The 16567-nt window shown below is 42.5% G+C and overlaps 2 protein-coding genes across 3 annotated transcripts; both read left to right on the plus strand.

The window, feature by feature from the left end:
• The first annotated feature begins 329 nt into the window (after positions 1–329).
• Positions 330–1791, plus strand: ndufc1 (NADH:ubiquinone oxidoreductase subunit C1). The gene is made up of 4 exons (XM_084676032.1): positions 330–481; positions 1013–1116; positions 1356–1427; positions 1663–1791. Exons 1-3 carry the CDS (start codon positions 436–438, stop codon positions 1413–1415), a joined length of 210 nt encoding a protein of 69 aa, XP_084532158.1. The 5' UTR covers positions 330–435; the 3' UTR covers positions 1416–1427; positions 1663–1791.
• Positions 1792–2814: 1023 nt separating this feature from the next.
• mgarpa (mitochondria localized glutamic acid rich protein a) lies at positions 2815–16353 on the plus strand. Of its 2 annotated transcripts, none has more exons than XM_084676224.1 (8): positions 2815–3069; positions 6676–6776; positions 6943–7048; positions 8302–8328; positions 10464–10988; positions 13362–14330; positions 14525–14573; positions 14669–16353. In XM_084676224.1, the coding sequence occupies exons 1-7, from the start codon at positions 2994–2996 to the stop codon at positions 14542–14544; spliced, it is 1824 nt and encodes a 607-aa protein (XP_084532350.1). In that variant the 5' UTR covers positions 2815–2993; the 3' UTR covers positions 14545–14573; positions 14669–16353. The 2 variants fall into 2 exon arrangements, with proteins under 2 accessions (XP_084532350.1, XP_084532275.1); XM_084676149.1 differs by having other exon boundaries at positions 13362–14323.
• The last annotated feature ends 214 nt before the right edge of the window (positions 16354–16567 follow it).

Genomic DNA, 16567 nt, shown 5'->3' on the forward strand with positions numbered 1-16567 from the left:
TACATAGTGAGGTAAAAAACACATGGACACAGATTATATAGATGTTTGTAGCATTCATATTTGACTATAACATCAACCACATATTGTGGACACGGATTGAATTGCATGGATGCATTCAATTCCAAAAAAACTCACATTCTTCCCTTGGGTAGTAGGCCTAATTAAGGGCTGGTTATTCCGGTCATCTGTACACACGTTTTAATTTCAAGTATTTATATTAAATAATTTAATTGATCTCTGGTCGTTTCGTGATCATTAACTGGCATAAATTTAACAAAGTAGAGAGCGTATCTTTCTGGAATGGAATTTAGCCCAGCAGGTCTTCATCGGTTTTTCTGTTATCCTATACTGTACTAGCCAGCCAGTTCGAATAATCAATCAAAGCACGACTCCATCACACTGTGGGAGAGGGATTGCCTCTTGTGTGCTGCCAAAATGACACTCAGTCGGTTATTATCGCGGGCAGTAATCGTCAGCAAAAGTAAGTAGCTGAAAAGTAATAACAAATATTTAATAAATGGTAACGTTCTCACTGGGCTAGTTAGCTAATAAAACACTAGTATGTTTTTAGGCCTGACCTTAGCTTAGCTTAGCTTCTTCGACTAGCAAACCAATGTCAATACAGTGACAGTAGTCACACTGGCATTAACCCACTCGCCAAGGATAGTCAAATTCTTGTGTGTTTTGTATTTTGCAGCTAAATGTAAACATATGTCTTACTTAATCGCTAATTACTTATGTAGCTAGAAAATTGGATTCAAATACATTTTGCGAAATATGTGCATAGCATAATAGCAGGCAGGTTTATTGCAATTTATGACAAACTCATTGACTATAACATTGGTTGCTGATACCACTTTTTCAATAACTCCATGGGTTAGTGCTTGCTGAACACGATTAGCCTTTTTTGTAACTAAAACTTAAAAAAGCATCACAACCCTACGGCCTGTGTTCATGTTTCGTTGCTTTAAAACAACATGTTGAAAGTAGGCTATTGTTTGTTGAATCGCAGGTGGGACTAGGTCAGCGTTTACGGCTGGGACGCCGGATTACAACAACCCCAATTGGGTGCGTGTTGGTTTAGCTTTTGGGACATCTGCATTCCTTTGGGGCCTGGTAAGTACTCCCTACTATCTAACACTGTACACACTCTCTGGCCTACGTGTTCTTTTTTTCTCCACTTCTTAAGCCCGCATATGAACACAAACATATTAAGAAGCCTAATTGTGTTGATCCTACATAAAACTAACACCTTTAAGTGTATTGGGGAGTGAACGCGAGAAGAGAATGTTGACCATAAATGTCTTTAAAATGGGCCATAAATGCTAACTAGAAATGTATGTTTCTGATTTCAGCTCTTCAAACAGCACAACACAGATGTACATGAGTACAAAGTGAGCAACGGCCTGGAATAAAATCTCTGACATGTAAGTGTTCAAACTGTCAGGAAAAATACAGACCTAAACACAGAACTAACCTTTAAAAAGAACTATCTTATCTCTAAATCTTATTTTGAATCAAGCAATATGGTTTTGTTTCTTTATGGTGCCATTCTCATTCTTTATATTAGTAATTTTATTGTAATATAATCATTGGTAACACAAACTCTGAAAATATTTTTTTTTATAAAAGTACTCAGTCAAATCTTTGCTTTCTTTGCAGGACTAGAGCTGTTATCGACCAGGAGGGTCAGTCTCATTGATCCATTAAATGTTTTTCTTTTGTTTGTCTATTTTTTGGGGAAGTGATAATCCTGTGTCCAGTACTGTATAATAAAGCTATGAACATGTATCACCCTGTGTCCTTCTCATAAACTAACGAGAGAGAGAGAGAGAGAGAGAGAGAGAGAGAGAGAGACTATGAAGACACTGCAGCGTAAATGTTCACCTGCCAGATGACAACACCAAGACGGAGCATTGCCAGTGCCCATGTTGTCTTTGTTGTAAACAGATCAACTGCAGCATACAATTAGTTAACCAGATTACTGAGGACCCTGATGATGTGCAGTGCAGTGGTACTGAAGCTATTTGTTCTCATGTAGCTCTTGTGCTATTTATGCCTGTTATGGTTGCTGTTTTAGATCAGATTCCACAGAGCCTAATGGTAGTCAGTATGACAAGTAATGTAAAAGTCTACATTCTTTTCTGCTGCTATTTCTAATTTGTTGTTACCCCCCACACACACACAAACAAACAAATTACCTTTGTAGCTTCTAACGGGGAAAGGTACAAAGGTCAAATATACTTGTATCTGCTTGTTACTGCTTGTTATCCTCCTGTTTAACTCATATTCACACATTTGAAAACAACATTGCTCGGGCCGGCCCAAGGCATAAGCGAACTAAGCGGCTACTTAGGGCCCCTGTGGCTACCAGAGGGCCCCCAAGAGCAAATGAAATTACAGTTTGATGTATTATGTGAAAATGTATATGTTATTTTGTTTTAATCGGCCAAATCAATTTTGCTTAAGGGCCCATAAAGGCTTGGGCCGGCCTTATTGCTAATAGTGAGGGAGCAAATCTACTCATAAAACCACCAAACCAAATTCTGATCTCCGTTGTTTGGGCAAACCTAAACTATTCCAGGGGGTCACCCCTGTTATGGGATTTTACATTTTAATATTGATTTTACGTTCATTTTGATTGTGCACTCCTATATTTATTTCTAGGCCATATTTAATGTTAATGACATTAGTGTTGCATTTCAAAATATGCGTCTAACTACAATAAGAGGAGAAACTATTTTTCTGTTCGAACTTTTCCCGGTGAGGGTGCATGCGTGACGTGCGTGAGAAAGGGGGAGGTGAGAAGCCAGAGAGCCAAGAGAAATCAGTCGCACAGCAATCGCGTTCGAGGTAGGGCTCTTCCTCTCACACGCGGCCGAGTAACAGCCAAGCCGACCTGCCCATCCAGCTCACTACGGCCAGTTACCCTGTCAACTTCCCAGCTCGCGCTGTGGGTTATTCCTCCCGTAGTTATCGGATAGAGCACTGAAATGTTTTTCTGCAGAGCGGCCTGGCAAAGATTTGGGCCTTTGGCACGGAAAACAGCCTACAGGTTATCTAGAGATGGTGAGTAGTGGAGTGCCAGAACCCTGGAACACATTTTATATGTATGGGCATTTTGCAATTTTTGCAATTTGTAATCTCTTAACTCGGAAATGTCCATGGGTAGGCTACTTTTCCGAATAGAACATTTTGTACTCAAGCAGCTTGGCTTTGCTAAACTGACGCATTCAAAATGTAAAAGATGGCACCGGTGTTGTTTAACTGGGGGAATGAAGGTCAATTGGATTTTTTTGGCAAAGATGCTCTTAATCGTTTCGTAAGGTGCATTTGGGTGTATATTGCGGAGCTAATTTGCCTACTTTAAAGGCTGTCAATTCTATTTTCTCTCGAATGCCTTTGTCGCATAGAATGCCAAAAGGGCCTAAGATATTATATGAAACAAACACATTGGTGGTTTGTTACGCAAACTCAACGTAGCTCCACCGCTCTACCAAATCTGCAAATCCTCTTCAATCGTTTAATTACTCTGCGTGCGTGTGCCGGTCTGAGATAAATTATTACATTGTAAAGAAGGCGATTACTTTGTCTTGGATGTCAATATTAAACATTTATATTGACTATACGCAAACGGAAGACAGATTTGAAAGAAAAACCCAGTGTCTACTGATTGAAGCGTAGCCATGAAGTATGATGTATTTATTTTATTTTAAATATCCATATGTGACCTTCAATAGATCAAGGGTGCAACAGAAATATGGTTCCTGCTCTTGCTCACGTGGTAGAGAACGTGTGACGGTGTCCTTAATGTATAGACAGCGGACAAAGCAAGCGTCTCACTGTTTCAGCCTAACTCTATGGTTTCAGCTACAAACCTCTGCACACTCTAAACTGTGCGCAACAAAAATAGTTGTCCAGCATTTATTGGTCCACTTTCTGTACATTAAGTACTTTACGCTTCTATGCTGTGGCTTGTTGTTTATCCAATAGCCTTGATCAATTGTTCCATATATTATTATAATAAACATGTCCATGGACGGGAATGTACAAAAACCGATCCTCACGCTAGCTATTTCTCAATTGCTACCCATCCCCTTACCTCATGGCACCCCTCTCTCTTGCTTACGTAGCATTGCTCTGGCCATGCCAATGTTTTTGCTGTCTTTGCTTCACCATTTTAAGTTCCATTTTAGCTCTTAAACCCACACATACATAGACGGGTGTCCCGTAGTTAAGAACCAATGCTGTCCTTGTATTGCGCAACGTCAGCCCCTGATTATGCCTGTTTGTGAGTGTGCACTTCTCCGTGCTCGTGTCCAGTGAAGCACTGCTCACGCATGACGAGTCACGGACCCTCCTTTAGCACTGCCTCCAGCGGCACTCACCATTATACAGCCCCCGAGGATAACATAGATTAATTCCATGACCTTGTGACCCGTCTCCCCTCTTCCTGTCAGGATGCTCACCACCTTAACCCCTTGACTCCCAGTACTTGAGGGTTTATCAGCTTAGCAGGTATAAATAACGAGGTGTTGGGGGAGAGCCTGGTTAGGGAGCTCAGTAGGGGCTGCAGTGACAGGCTTATCCCAGTGAGAGTATGAGGGGTTAAATCCCATAGGACGCTACTGGGTCCTGTTGTGGTGGTTGTCAGGGAGATTCTATGAAGTTTATGTGCAAGACCACGTCTTCACCGTGGCAACTGTTTATACTCATTCGTTGAAGGAGTTAATGTTGTTCAGTAACATGAATACACATTTGACAAGGGAATGCTGCAACACAAAGTAATACACAGCAAGTTTGTCTGTTAAGATTAGTCAATAACGGGGTTCCCCGTTGGCTCACTGGGTAGACTGTGTACCATATGGGATTCCAGTCTGTATGTTCTCTCTCTCTGTCTCCCTCCCTCTCCCCCCTACATTTTCTGCCCATCCAATAATACTGGAGATTGCCCCAAAATACATCTTTATTATTGTTATATATATTTATAGTTTATTACTAGGGCTGTGAAAAATAACACGTTAACGTGTTATGATTTAAATTACAGGATTAATTCGTTATTTTTGTTTAACACATTTCACGTAATATACCCACAATTTCACCCAATCTGCAATTTCTGGATGAGAAGTTCGTGTTCCAAAAAAACTAATGCTGGGGACACACTATAGGATAATCGGGCCGATTTCGGCCCTTCCGACAATCCTAGGTAACATATGTCCCGATTATCTTGATGGTTCCGCAGATTTTATCAGACGTTCCCTTGGTGTGAGGTGTGTTAAAAGTGACCACACACTGTAGGAGCATAATGGCTAAATCTAGGATTTTTTGTCCTAATGTTTGTGGTCTCAGTTTGAAAATCTTATAAGATTAAAAAGATCGTATAGTGTGTCCCCAGCTGGATAAGAGCGTCTGCTAAATGACTGAATGCTAAATGACAATGTTATCGTTTCACCGAAGCAATACCAGCATAAAGTAACCTATACCTCCTCAACGCGAAGCATGCATTGGTCGGCGAGGGGAGTTCAAGTAGAATGTGCCAAACCACCCTCACTGAACAACGCAGGGCCCTCACTAAGTCTGCCTGTGACAAGGTGACTAGCACAGTTGCGAAATGTATTGCAAAATACATTTGCGATTTTGGAAAATCGGTAATATGTAATTAATCATGATCAATCCACAGAAACATGTGATTAATTTGATTACATTTTTTAATCATTTCACAGCCCTATTTATTGCATTTATTAACCTGAACTTGAGGCTCTGGATGTGCGATCACATTGTCAAATGTTGATTCAGACAGGAAACAATATTTCTTCCCTCAGTGGTTTGAAAAGTGAATGAAAAAGGCAAACACCAGAGTTCTGCCAACAGTCTCTGTTATGGTTGTTTACAAAATGCAACCTGATCCCTAAAGCTGAGGTAGTCACTGGCAGAAGATACAGTCCCGTGTTCTAACAACCAGTGTAGATATATTTTGCCTTAGTAATAAGGTGATAAATGCCTGATCTGAAAGATGCCTAACATGCTTTAGTTGTGTTTTTCTGTTTGTGAGAGCTCTGACCTGATCGCATTAGCAGGAAACTTAACACACTTGCGAAGTTACAAAAACAAAGAGGTAAAGATCAAGTTCTGTCAATTGCAATGGATTCATAGAATATGACATGCAATCAGGACATTTGATTTAGTATACTTTCACAAAAACATGACTGTAGCCTAACCTTTCACGCTGTACCACGTTGTTCTTTTTATCAGAGGTAAAGTGTGGAGTCTCATGAGCATGACAGGAGTTCAATTGATTCTGACAGGCATATTCCTGGACTCCTAAACCCATTCCACACAATCCAATAACAGCAAGGCCTCCTCCTGCTGTAACAAAGCGTCTCAGGGCACCTACCCTCTCGCTCCATGAGAGACATGTCTGATAGGCTTGCACTCTGGGCCTCTCTGGTTGCAATCTTTTTAAAGCCACCGCACAGACTATTTCCGTTTATCTATGGTAGAGGGTTGACGGGGTATCTGGTTTGACTACTTATTTGAGTAAATATTTTTTCATTTGAATCTCATGTTTTTTTCCTCTCTCACCCTCAAAATACAAAAATACTAGGAGGATATGACAATGCATTGTTCTATAAGGAGATTACATCACCTCTAACCACTGATCTTTACCCTTTGCAGTGGTTCCTAGGCGTCAGATGTCATCGGTCCCAGGTGGAACTGGGGAGAACATTATCTATGCTCTCCTTTGTGGTGGGGCCTTCGCTGGATCAGTCACCTATGTGAGTGCCTCACTCCACCCCCTTCCCACCACAACAAAAAACATCCCTGACATTAACATGTTGTGAGTTGAGATGTTGTAACGCTCTGATAGTAACCAACTTGTAATATCATGCCATAGCATGCCAAAAGTCCTGAAATAAGGCTTTCTTGTGTGTTCCGAAACAGGCTTACAGTACTGTGACGTCAGACCACGAAAGATTCAACGACCGAGTGGCTGAAATAAACGCGAGACCCAAGACAGAGTGGACACCCAAACCATGGCCCCCAAAGAGTAAGCCCCCCCCTCCTCCCCCACTCCTTCCAGCTCATCTGTCATTCACATGCAGGCGATCACCATCTGCTCACTTAGTACATCACCTATAGAGTAGTTATCACACATATGTAAAGAAACCAAATCCAAGGAATCCTTTCAGGGCATCAAAAACTCCATGGGGAAGTCCAGTGTTTGACCCTCATCCCTTTGACTCGCCTTGGCCCCTAAATCAACAAATTAACCGTCTGATCACTGACTGATCTTTGCATAGCAGGTGTCCTCTGTGGCTTTGCTGTGCATGTGGATAAAGCAAGAGATGTGGTCCAAACTAGGGATTGTGGGACAGTTGGAGGCCTGGATAATCTGTACTTATATCAGCGTGAAGAACGTCATTGACAGTGAACACGCACACACATACATCCACATTTGCAGGGTCATACTCCCAAAGCTTCTGCCTGGCTTGTCCTTATGTGTCATGTTGTTTCTTCAAGGAGACTTGATCCCCCTGAGAACCCTGTTGAGCTGTGCAGGGCCAAACACACACTCGCAAGCACAGACACATGCACAATTGGGCTCCTCAGTACCTCCACTACTTTCCTTCCCTGACACAAAGATCCAACAACACCAGGACATTACTAACTTCTAGAGGGGTGTGTCAGCAGTTATTTAACAAGTTATTTAACAAGTACTTGGTCTCAACGTAGCTATGGAACCTGAGCCAAGACCATCAGTCCATGGCACATTCTCTGGCCTGGGCAAGGTGTTGCCCCTGGCAGCTGCCTATCTCTCCCCTGCGGCCACTATTCTCTCCTGCCAAAACCACTTTCCACAAACAAAAACAAAGTGGTTGTTTAAGTTCCACTGTGCATGTTCCATCAGCTGATATGTCAGTTGTGGATAGTTTACAAGCAGTTAAGATATTTATTTACTTTGGGAGAGAGCCAAACTAAGAGCCAGTAGATGAGATTAGATGCAATTATAACAGCTTTATTTTTCTCGTGTGTGTGTATTTAGACTAGTTGTGATCATCAGAGCAGTAAACTAAACACATTTTATCTCTGAGCACACTTAGCTCACATTAGTCTTGTGCGTCTCACAGCTGACATTCATTGTGAGAGTGTGATGATAATCATTCAGTGTAAACCCATATACATGGCAGATGCACGAGAACAACCATCCAATGGCTCACATTCGCATCTGCCAAACCATTCCATAAAATATTCCGTTCCTTCTAGAGCCTTCTGTGACTGTGATTCTGTCTCTGTTTTTAGGCAGGGATGGAGAGGAGGAAGAGGAGGGTGAGTGCCTTCGTGTGACTAATTACTGGTTTTATTTTCTTCTTACTCACAGCCTGGCTCTTAAATACTGAATGACCAATGAAGCACTGAATTTGGCAAGGGGTACCTTGGCATGGATTTACTTATCACTATCTTATTCTCACTTATTCTCACTTATTGCCTTGACACTTTGAATGTGTTTTCTTTAGGTACACTCACAAAGCTAGGTCTCTCTTCAACCTTGTTTACTAAAATGCATTTTCCAGAATCAAATATGGGAGGAGGAGTAGGGGATTCATGAGCTCTGAAACTCAGGTGGAATCAGAGTATTCAGATAGGTTTACTTAGTCTAGATGGTTGAACACTGTTGTTCACCATGTATGGTTGGGCTCCTGAATTCTCATTGGCTAGCCACTAATGCACACAAAGTACACTGTCATGTCCCTGTTCTGATTAATGATAAAAAGTGCTCTGCCTGAGTTTAAAAAAGGGCAGTCAGATTAATCAACAGTAAGGAATTTTCTGTATGCTTTATTAATATCAGTGTTATATATATATTTTTAAATAATTTAGGATTGAGGTAATATGTATCTATATTATTTTGTAGAAGAATCAAATCACTTAAGGTGCCTTATTAAAGTTTTTTTAATATATCTTTAAAGTTGATCATGAAAAAAATAAGATGGAATAATGTTCACTAATCTAAATACAGAATGACCCCACAGTTTCAATTACTTTGAATTGTATAGAGGTAGAACTTCTTGGTGTTCCTTCTCAGCATCTGCCCCCATCCCTGTTTTCCCACACTTGATCCCGTTGGCCAAAAGACCTGTTAATCAGAACAGGGGCTACCCTTCCATGACACTCTTGTCCACCCCAAAACAAAGACTGTCCTTCCCCTTTCTCACATTCAGTCCTCCCTTCCCCCCTTCCAAACCTTCAAAAATTGCTTTCTCTACTTGCTGCCTACATTGAGTCCACACTAAGGCCCTTCATCAAACCGAGACAACAGGTGACTTTGTCATAGAGTGCCACAATAAGGGGATTTTTTTGAACAGTGCATTGCACAAGCATCCACATACTCTTAAGACGTACAGAATATGTAAAAGATGCATTACGTATAGTTCAACAGTGTAGTCGTCGTTCAATTTGAAACGTGTAATTTTACCTGTTAATTTGTAATTATTAATGTATAAAGCAAAAATTATCTTTTTTGCTAATTGTCTGTATTTTTTGCTCTTTTCAGTGTTGTAAGGCTAAATACGGTCCTCTGCGGCCTACGCATCAGGGGACTATAGAACTGGACTCTTTGGATGAATCTGGGGGAAATTCCTCTTCGTCTTTTCTCTTCTTCTGTACTGCTAAGAACTAGTCCAGCTAAGCGTTAATTCAACTTTAAAATGCTTGTCACTAAACTTTGTAACTTCTGGATGCTTCTCATTACGCACTCTGCCTTTATTAATTTCACATTGACCAAACTGGTGCTACATTATGGTCTCTTGCTGATGTAATGTTAAATGAAAATTGATAAATGACAAGAGAAAAAAAAAAAAGGCCCCTGACTCCCCCTGAATTAAATAAACGCCCACAAACACCTGGACTATCTCTGTCATTGTTGGGCTTGCAGAGTTCCAGGTTCTGTTAGCCTTGATTGGATGGTAAGGCACTTTTTACCCCCTCCCCACCCCCATATCCCACTCCATAACCTCATTACGTTTCTCCTCTCCCGTCCACTGCCATTCCTCTCCCTCTCTGGTTTTATGCCTTGTTCCTTTTCTCGATCTCCCGGGTTTGCATGCCGTTCTGTTCTGAGGTCTCTGCTGCAGTGATGTTGCTCTGCTCGTTTGTTTTACCCCCTGCAGGTGTGGGACGTGGTATGCAGGGGTGGTAAGAGGTTTGAAGTGGTGTGTGTGTTTGTGTGCTGCAGTGGATGTGTGTTATAGGATATAAGAGTTACTTAATACAGAGTTTATTTAAAATCATTTGTATGTAAAGATATACATGATAGGATGCAAAATATGAAAGTGTATGAGAAACATGCCTATAAAGATGTTAAGATTGTATAGGTTTATAATGGCATACTGAAGCAAGTTGGGAAAAAATGAGTTTTAAAGGGAAAAATAAATGTTTCTGATAGTTTTGCATTTTTGTTTCAGGTGAGGGTGCCGAGGAAGAAGGTGAGGTTGCTGAGGAAGAAGGTGAGGCAGCCGCAGACGAGGCTGGAGGGGAGGAGGCTGAGGCTGCTGCCGAGGCTGAAAGTGAGGCTGAGACTGCAGAAGAGGTCTCCGAACCAGCAGCTGAGGAAGCGGAAGCAGCTGTGGAGGCGGAGCCTGCCGCTGAGGCGGAGCCTGCCGCTGAGGCGGAGCCTGCCGCTGAGGCGGAGCCTGCCGCTGAGGCGGAGCCTGTAGCTGTTGAGGCCGAGGCAACACCAGCATTGGAGGCGGAACCGGCAGCAGCAGAGACTGTGGTGGAGGAGATCGCAGCTGCGGTGGCCGAGACCGCTGAGGTAGTCGTTGAAGTCGCAGAGGTAGTTGTTGAGGCAGCCCAGGAGGTGGAGGCAGCAGCAGAGGAAGTAATCAAAGTGGCCGAGGCCGTGGAGGTGGCTGCGGAGGCTATCGCCGCCCCCGTGGTTGCAGAGGAGACAGTTGCTGCTGCAGCAGAGCCGGAGGCAGAGAGCAATGGTACGGCCCCTCCCCCTGAGGAGGAGGTAGCATCTGAGGCTGCTGATGCCTGAGATTCCTCTCACACCCTCACACCTGTGCTAACTCATACAGCCCACTAATAGAAAGGTGTACACTTTTTTTATTTTTACCTCATCATACCACTAGTAACAGAGCCATACCTAATAGCCTGACACTGGTCCCCTCAGTCGTGAACAGAAAATGATTTATGAATGAGAGTTTTCCCTTGCATTACCTAGGTTGCAGATTGCCTATGTGAGTTCTTTCAGATGGCAAGGAGTAAGAATACTGCTGATTGGACATAGTTGTGAAAAGAGAGAAGACAGAGTAGATTATTCTGTTATTTTCCCCTTTCTTCACACTTTTGTTTCTGTGTGCTGTAGATAATATTTATGATTTTAACGTATTGCTTGACAAAGTCCCTTTCCAGGTTATGTACAGGATACTGTTGATGGGGTGCAAGTCCTAATAATGCATGTATCAAAAGGCCATCTGTTCATGAGTTCACTCTTCAACAGTGGAGAGAAATGCGTCATTAGACCCTGTATTATTTAGCAGTAAGAGCCTCATTACTAGACATGCTACTTCAGTTAAGGATGTATGATTGAGGAGAACCCATGCTATTGGGACAGTAGGAATAGAGATACACCGTTAACCAAGTCACTGTGCTCCCATAATTCTTTACCAAAGTTCTGCTGTTCCTGACAAACCTCTTTCTGGGTGTAAACGTTTTGCCATCCAGGGTAGCCCTCCAGAGAAGGTTCTAATCCTGCACCATTGTATTTACCCAACTGAGCTACCTTGGAAGACAAAAAGGGTGTACCTTCTTTCTTTGTCCCTTCTACCCTTAAAATACTCCCACTCACCTTTGACCTCCAGAGGACTTGGCTGATCTCACATACAGTAGCAGACAATCTCTCACTTGTCAGGTTGCATGCACAAACAAAACAAACAGGAAAGCTAGCAAATGCTTCATTTGTTACCTCTGTTTGTAATGTGTAAAGCCCTGGCCACAACCGACCACTAACAAATCAGGCTGTGATTTATTTTACGACTGTATTTTTTTCTTTCAAGCTTTGAGTGCTTCTCTGCCAGATATCACTGAGTTGGTACACGCCAATGTAATGTGGAAGCTTTTGTTAATCTGAACAGCTGTCTCAGCTATGTGAGAGCTTTACTTCTAGACAAACTCTTAAACCTGTAAAAGCTATGTAACTGTTGCGGTGTGTTTTATTCTTAACTGTAAATGAACAAGGGAAGTAGTAAGTCTAAAGAGACATAAGGAACTCAAACGTGTGTGGTCTTTCTAGACATGATCCTTTAACTGGCTAAAAAAGTGGTAGTGTCAACTGATGAAGGGAATTCTACGAGCCATACAATAAAAGTATTGTCAAACTGGAAAGAGCCATTCCCGTGTTTAATTTGTCTGAATTTGGTCTGCTTACGCTAACGGCTATGCTTATAGGGTTTTTGGTGTCGAAAACGGCGTTCTAAAACAACACGGTTTTAGAAAGTACGTCAGCAAGCATCCCTAACATTATTAATTTGTTTGGTATGGATATATCTAGCATTTTCAATCTGGTGTGTGTATTCTTCGTGATATTTGGCAGGAAAAGCCTTTCACATGGTATGGCCCATTTTTTTTCTATTGAGTTGGGTGCAACGGTTACAAATACATATGTTTAAATTCTCTCCACTCACTTTGTAAAAGGATTATTGGCTAATGGACTTTCTGTCCTGAGATACATGTCTTACGGTCTGTGCTTTGTTGTCTATCTGGTGCACTTAAACACACAATTCCATAGTCAACTATATTCGATAGTTTTTTCCACCGACTCGTCTTCTTGACTTGCTCCGTGCGCACACTGCTTATTCCTGTCAAATATCAGGACGTTTCTCATCTTTCCCTCCTCTACTGTGCCTGCTTTCTGCACCCATGTCAATGTTCCTCCTGTATGCCTCAGTAGATGTCGTTTTTCCACCTGTAAGCCCCGTCAGTATTTTAACATCATCCAACTCACCATTGTCGCTCATGGGAGTCAATTGCTCTTTTATATCTAATTCCCAAAACGTACACATATTCCGCTTTGGATTCCAGCTTGAAATATTTGTTTGACATGGTTGTGCATTGGGAATTGTGCATTCTATAAAACTGACCGACTTGCTATAAACTTTATTCTTACCTTTCTTGGGATATGTAAAACCTTCACTTTATTGCTAGCATGACTACCTATCCCACTTGTTTTAGGAAACTAACTGAAAGTTACACCAACACTGGATACATTAACAGTCCCAAAGTTACGGCATGGGCTTCAGTCCTTCAGCAAGGAGTGAGTGAGTGATGCTTGGGTTGTGATGGGTTCTGTGTTGCAGTGGCCAGTGTGGACCTGCTTGCAGCCGCCTCGTCCATTGAGGTGAAGACTGTTGAGCAAGTTGAAGCTGTCATACCAGTGGAAAGTGTTGTTGTGGAAGAGGCCAAGGAGGCTGCACCAGTAGAGAACGAAGCACCAGTGGAGGCCACTCCTGTGGAGGTTGTCCCAGTAGAAGCTGCCCCAGAGGCCGAAACACCAGTGGAGGCTGCCCCAGTGGAGGCTGCCCCAGTGGAGGCTGCCCCAGTGGAGGCTGCCCCAGTGGAGGCTGCCCCAGTGGAGGCTGCCCCAGTGGAGGCTGCACCTGTGGAGGCTGCACCTGTGGAGGCTGCACCTGTGGAGGAGGCACCTGTGGAGGCTGCAGCAGCTGAAGCACCAGCGGAGGCCCCAGCAGAAGAGGCCCCAGCTGCCCCAGCAGAATTGGCCCCAGCTGCCCCAGCAGAATTGGCCCCAGCTGCCCCAGCAGAAGAGGCCCCAGCTGCCCCAGCAGAAGAGGCCACAGCTGCCCCAGCAGAAGAGGCCCCAGCTGCCCCAATAGAAGTTCCCCCTGTAGTTGTTGAGGATGCACCATCAGTAGAAGTTGCCCTAGTGGTTGAAGCCCCAGTAGAAGTTGCCCCAGTGGTTGAAGCCCCAGTAGAAGTTGCCCCAGTGGTTGAAGCCCCAGTAGAAGTTGCCCCAGTGGTTGAAGCCCCAGCAGAAGTTGCCCCAGACCCAGTAGATGTTTCTTCAGTCATTGAAGAGGCAGCGGCAACACTGCTAGTAGAAGCACCAGCTCCAGCAGTTGTGGAAGTAGCAGCAGAAGCTGCACCTGAGGAAGCCTCTGTCTCAGAACCCAAGAAAGAGTATATCGTGGTGGTACTGGAGGGAGCACCCAAATCTGACAAGAGGCCCAAAGTCCTGGGAGTCGGCCCCATGACTGGAAGGATCATCCCAGCTCCAGAGGAAGATGAAGCCCCGGCTGCTGAGGTAACAGGTACTGTGTCTCAATACTAATCCCATAACTTGTCAAAACAGGAACTAATATTTGGTTTAAAGAGAATTTGTGATTATGTTGTACAGTTAGATTAATGGATAATTTAATATCATTGCATAAATTAAATTAATGTTCAAATCTACAAATATTGTAGATTATATAGAAAATATTGCTAATAAAGACTGTTTCCTCAGGGCAAGCGGCGGCTGCTTAGGATGCAAATGCAGTAGCTCCAGCTCTGAGGTACTTACTTTTCCATTGCCATTAGAACCCCCAGTATTGAATACTTTATTTCTGCACAAAAATAACTATGAACATTACATTGCCTCCTTTCCTAGAAATCTCCTGGATCTCTCATCTAGTGAAATATTTCCCCCAAGGAAGAGAAGAGGATGTGCCTTTCCCCAACCTCCCTCCAATCGCAGACCGCTCTCCTCACGATCCCTTACCTTTTTCCCTGTATCAGTAGTTTAAAACTTGTCATCTCCCCATCTCACTCCAGGGATTTGTCTGTACATGTATTAGTCATGTGATGCCTGCTTTATGAAACAAACACCTGGAGTATTTTCTGGATATACACTCCTGTTCTTTTTACAGTTGCCTAAATGTAAAACTCTAGTTCATTTACGAACCATTGGCAATTGGCTTACATGGCTTACAACACAAGACAACCTGTGACACTGCATACACATATTGGTATATACTCTCCTCCCTTAGGGCACATCATTTGTGTTTTTGCCTGGTTACAACTGTGAAGGGTAAGGTTGTCTTCTCGATGGTCGTTTCCCAAACTCTGTACTAGTTTACTACACCTCAGAGACCTCACTGTAAAGCACTGCAATGGTGTCTGCTTTTTCAGCACCAAATGCAGTGGTACACACTTCCCAGCCTATCACTCATCTACCACCTTGCAATAGCGAGGCTTGTATTTGTGTTTCACCAGCATCCTTGAACAAACCTGTTATTCCTCAGGTCAAACTAGTTTTAATGTAAAAATCACAAGTATTTCAGCTTTAAAGCTAAAGTGGTCTGACACACTTTTTAATTAAACCTCACTTTACAAACTTTACAGGGGTCTTTCTTGTGGAACGTTACTCAGTAGGCTACCTCACTACCTTGTTCTTTGTTGTACCCTTGGGAGAACTTCACTTGAATATGCCAGTGTTACAGACAGCATCACAAACCAAATTTGCCAGGTTGACTCCATAGTTTATGAAGTCACAGCTGAATAACCAACCATGTTTGTGTCCTAACGCTAGAACAGCATCACCCCTTAAGATTTCATAAGGCAGACATTTTTATCTCTTTACCTTCTCCCTCTCATAGTTGCTGTTTTTCCATTGATTGACACCATTGCAGGAGTCTATAGACGTTTTCCCAAACTATACCCACAGATTGTCCCCTGGATTGTTACTGGAGTAAAATCTACAAGAAAATAAGGATCACTTGAGCAAGTTTTGGACTGCATAGGATGGGTTTTAGCTTAGTACTACCTGTTATGTGAACATTGGTGAATCTGTCAAAAGAGGCACTCAAATGATCCCATTGGTGTCTAAGTCTGTTGTTTCAGAGTGCCATCGTTGGTGATGTTTTGCATTGGTGGCTCACAGGAAGTGGTTTATGGTAATAAGTTTTGAAAAAGAGAGATTGAAGGCTAACAAACCTAATAGCTCAATTTGATCTAGAATTTCCAAAGTATTGGTACTTATCAGAGAATCCATAGAGTAATGTACTGTGTTTGACAAAATAGTTTTCTCTTGGCTTCACTCACTTGTTATATTTAATTTTTTTCTGTTTTAGTCATATTTAAAAAGGGACCGAGATGTTGAAACGAATGTAAGCTTATTCCTAATTAATCAAGATTGTTCAGTGTCTGCCTTCATGTTTGCAGGCAGGTTTTATAATAGTGGTTTGTTCTGCTCTGTGAATGGGTGGCTTGGCAGTGGTCTAATTAAGGCCAGAAACTGTGACTGACTGTGACACATTGCTGTTTTTGTGAAATAAAGAGGTAATACTAAAGGAACGTTGGTTCGTTTTGACTTCCCTTTCTCTCTTTCTAGATACATTTTTATCTAACACAAACATACACAATCAAACATGTTCGTGCTACAAGAAACATTTGCCACCTTGTCTTATCTCATTTGCGTTTTGCATTGTTAAATATGCATTGGTAGCAATAACAGCTTATTACAGCAAGCCGGCTGTACAAAAATGTAATACTGTCGTCCACAAACTCA

Source organism: Hypomesus nipponensis, chromosome 1, assembly GCF_054491055.1.
Source record: "Hypomesus nipponensis isolate SF chromosome 1, ASM5449105v1, whole genome shotgun sequence".
Taxonomy (NCBI): Eukaryota; Metazoa; Chordata; class Actinopteri; order Osmeriformes; family Osmeridae; genus Hypomesus; species Hypomesus nipponensis.

Excerpts from the sequence above, each read along its gene's own strand:
- ndufc1 (XM_084676032.1), top strand. The coding sequence starts at position 436 with ATGACACTCAGTCGGTTATTATCGCGGGCAGTAATCGTCAGCAAAA. Across the intron at positions 482-1,012 it reads GGCAGTAATCGTCAGCAAAA|GTGGGACTAGGTCAGCGTTT; the intron begins GTAAGTAGCTGA and ends GTTGAATCGCAG. Across the intron at positions 1,117-1,355 it reads CTGCATTCCTTTGGGGCCTG|CTCTTCAAACAGCACAACAC; the intron begins GTAAGTACTCCC and ends TTCTGATTTCAG.
- mgarpa (XM_084676149.1), top strand. The coding sequence starts at position 2,994 with ATGTTTTTCTGCAGAGCGGCCTGGCAAAGATTTGGGCCTTTGGCACGG. Across the intron at positions 3,070-6,675 it reads CTACAGGTTATCTAGAGATG|TGGTTCCTAGGCGTCAGATG; the intron begins GTGAGTAGTGGA and ends TACCCTTTGCAG. Across the intron at positions 14,324-14,524 it reads ATGAAGCCCCGGCTGCTGAG|GGCAAGCGGCGGCTGCTTAG; the intron begins GTAACAGGTACT and ends CTGTTTCCTCAG.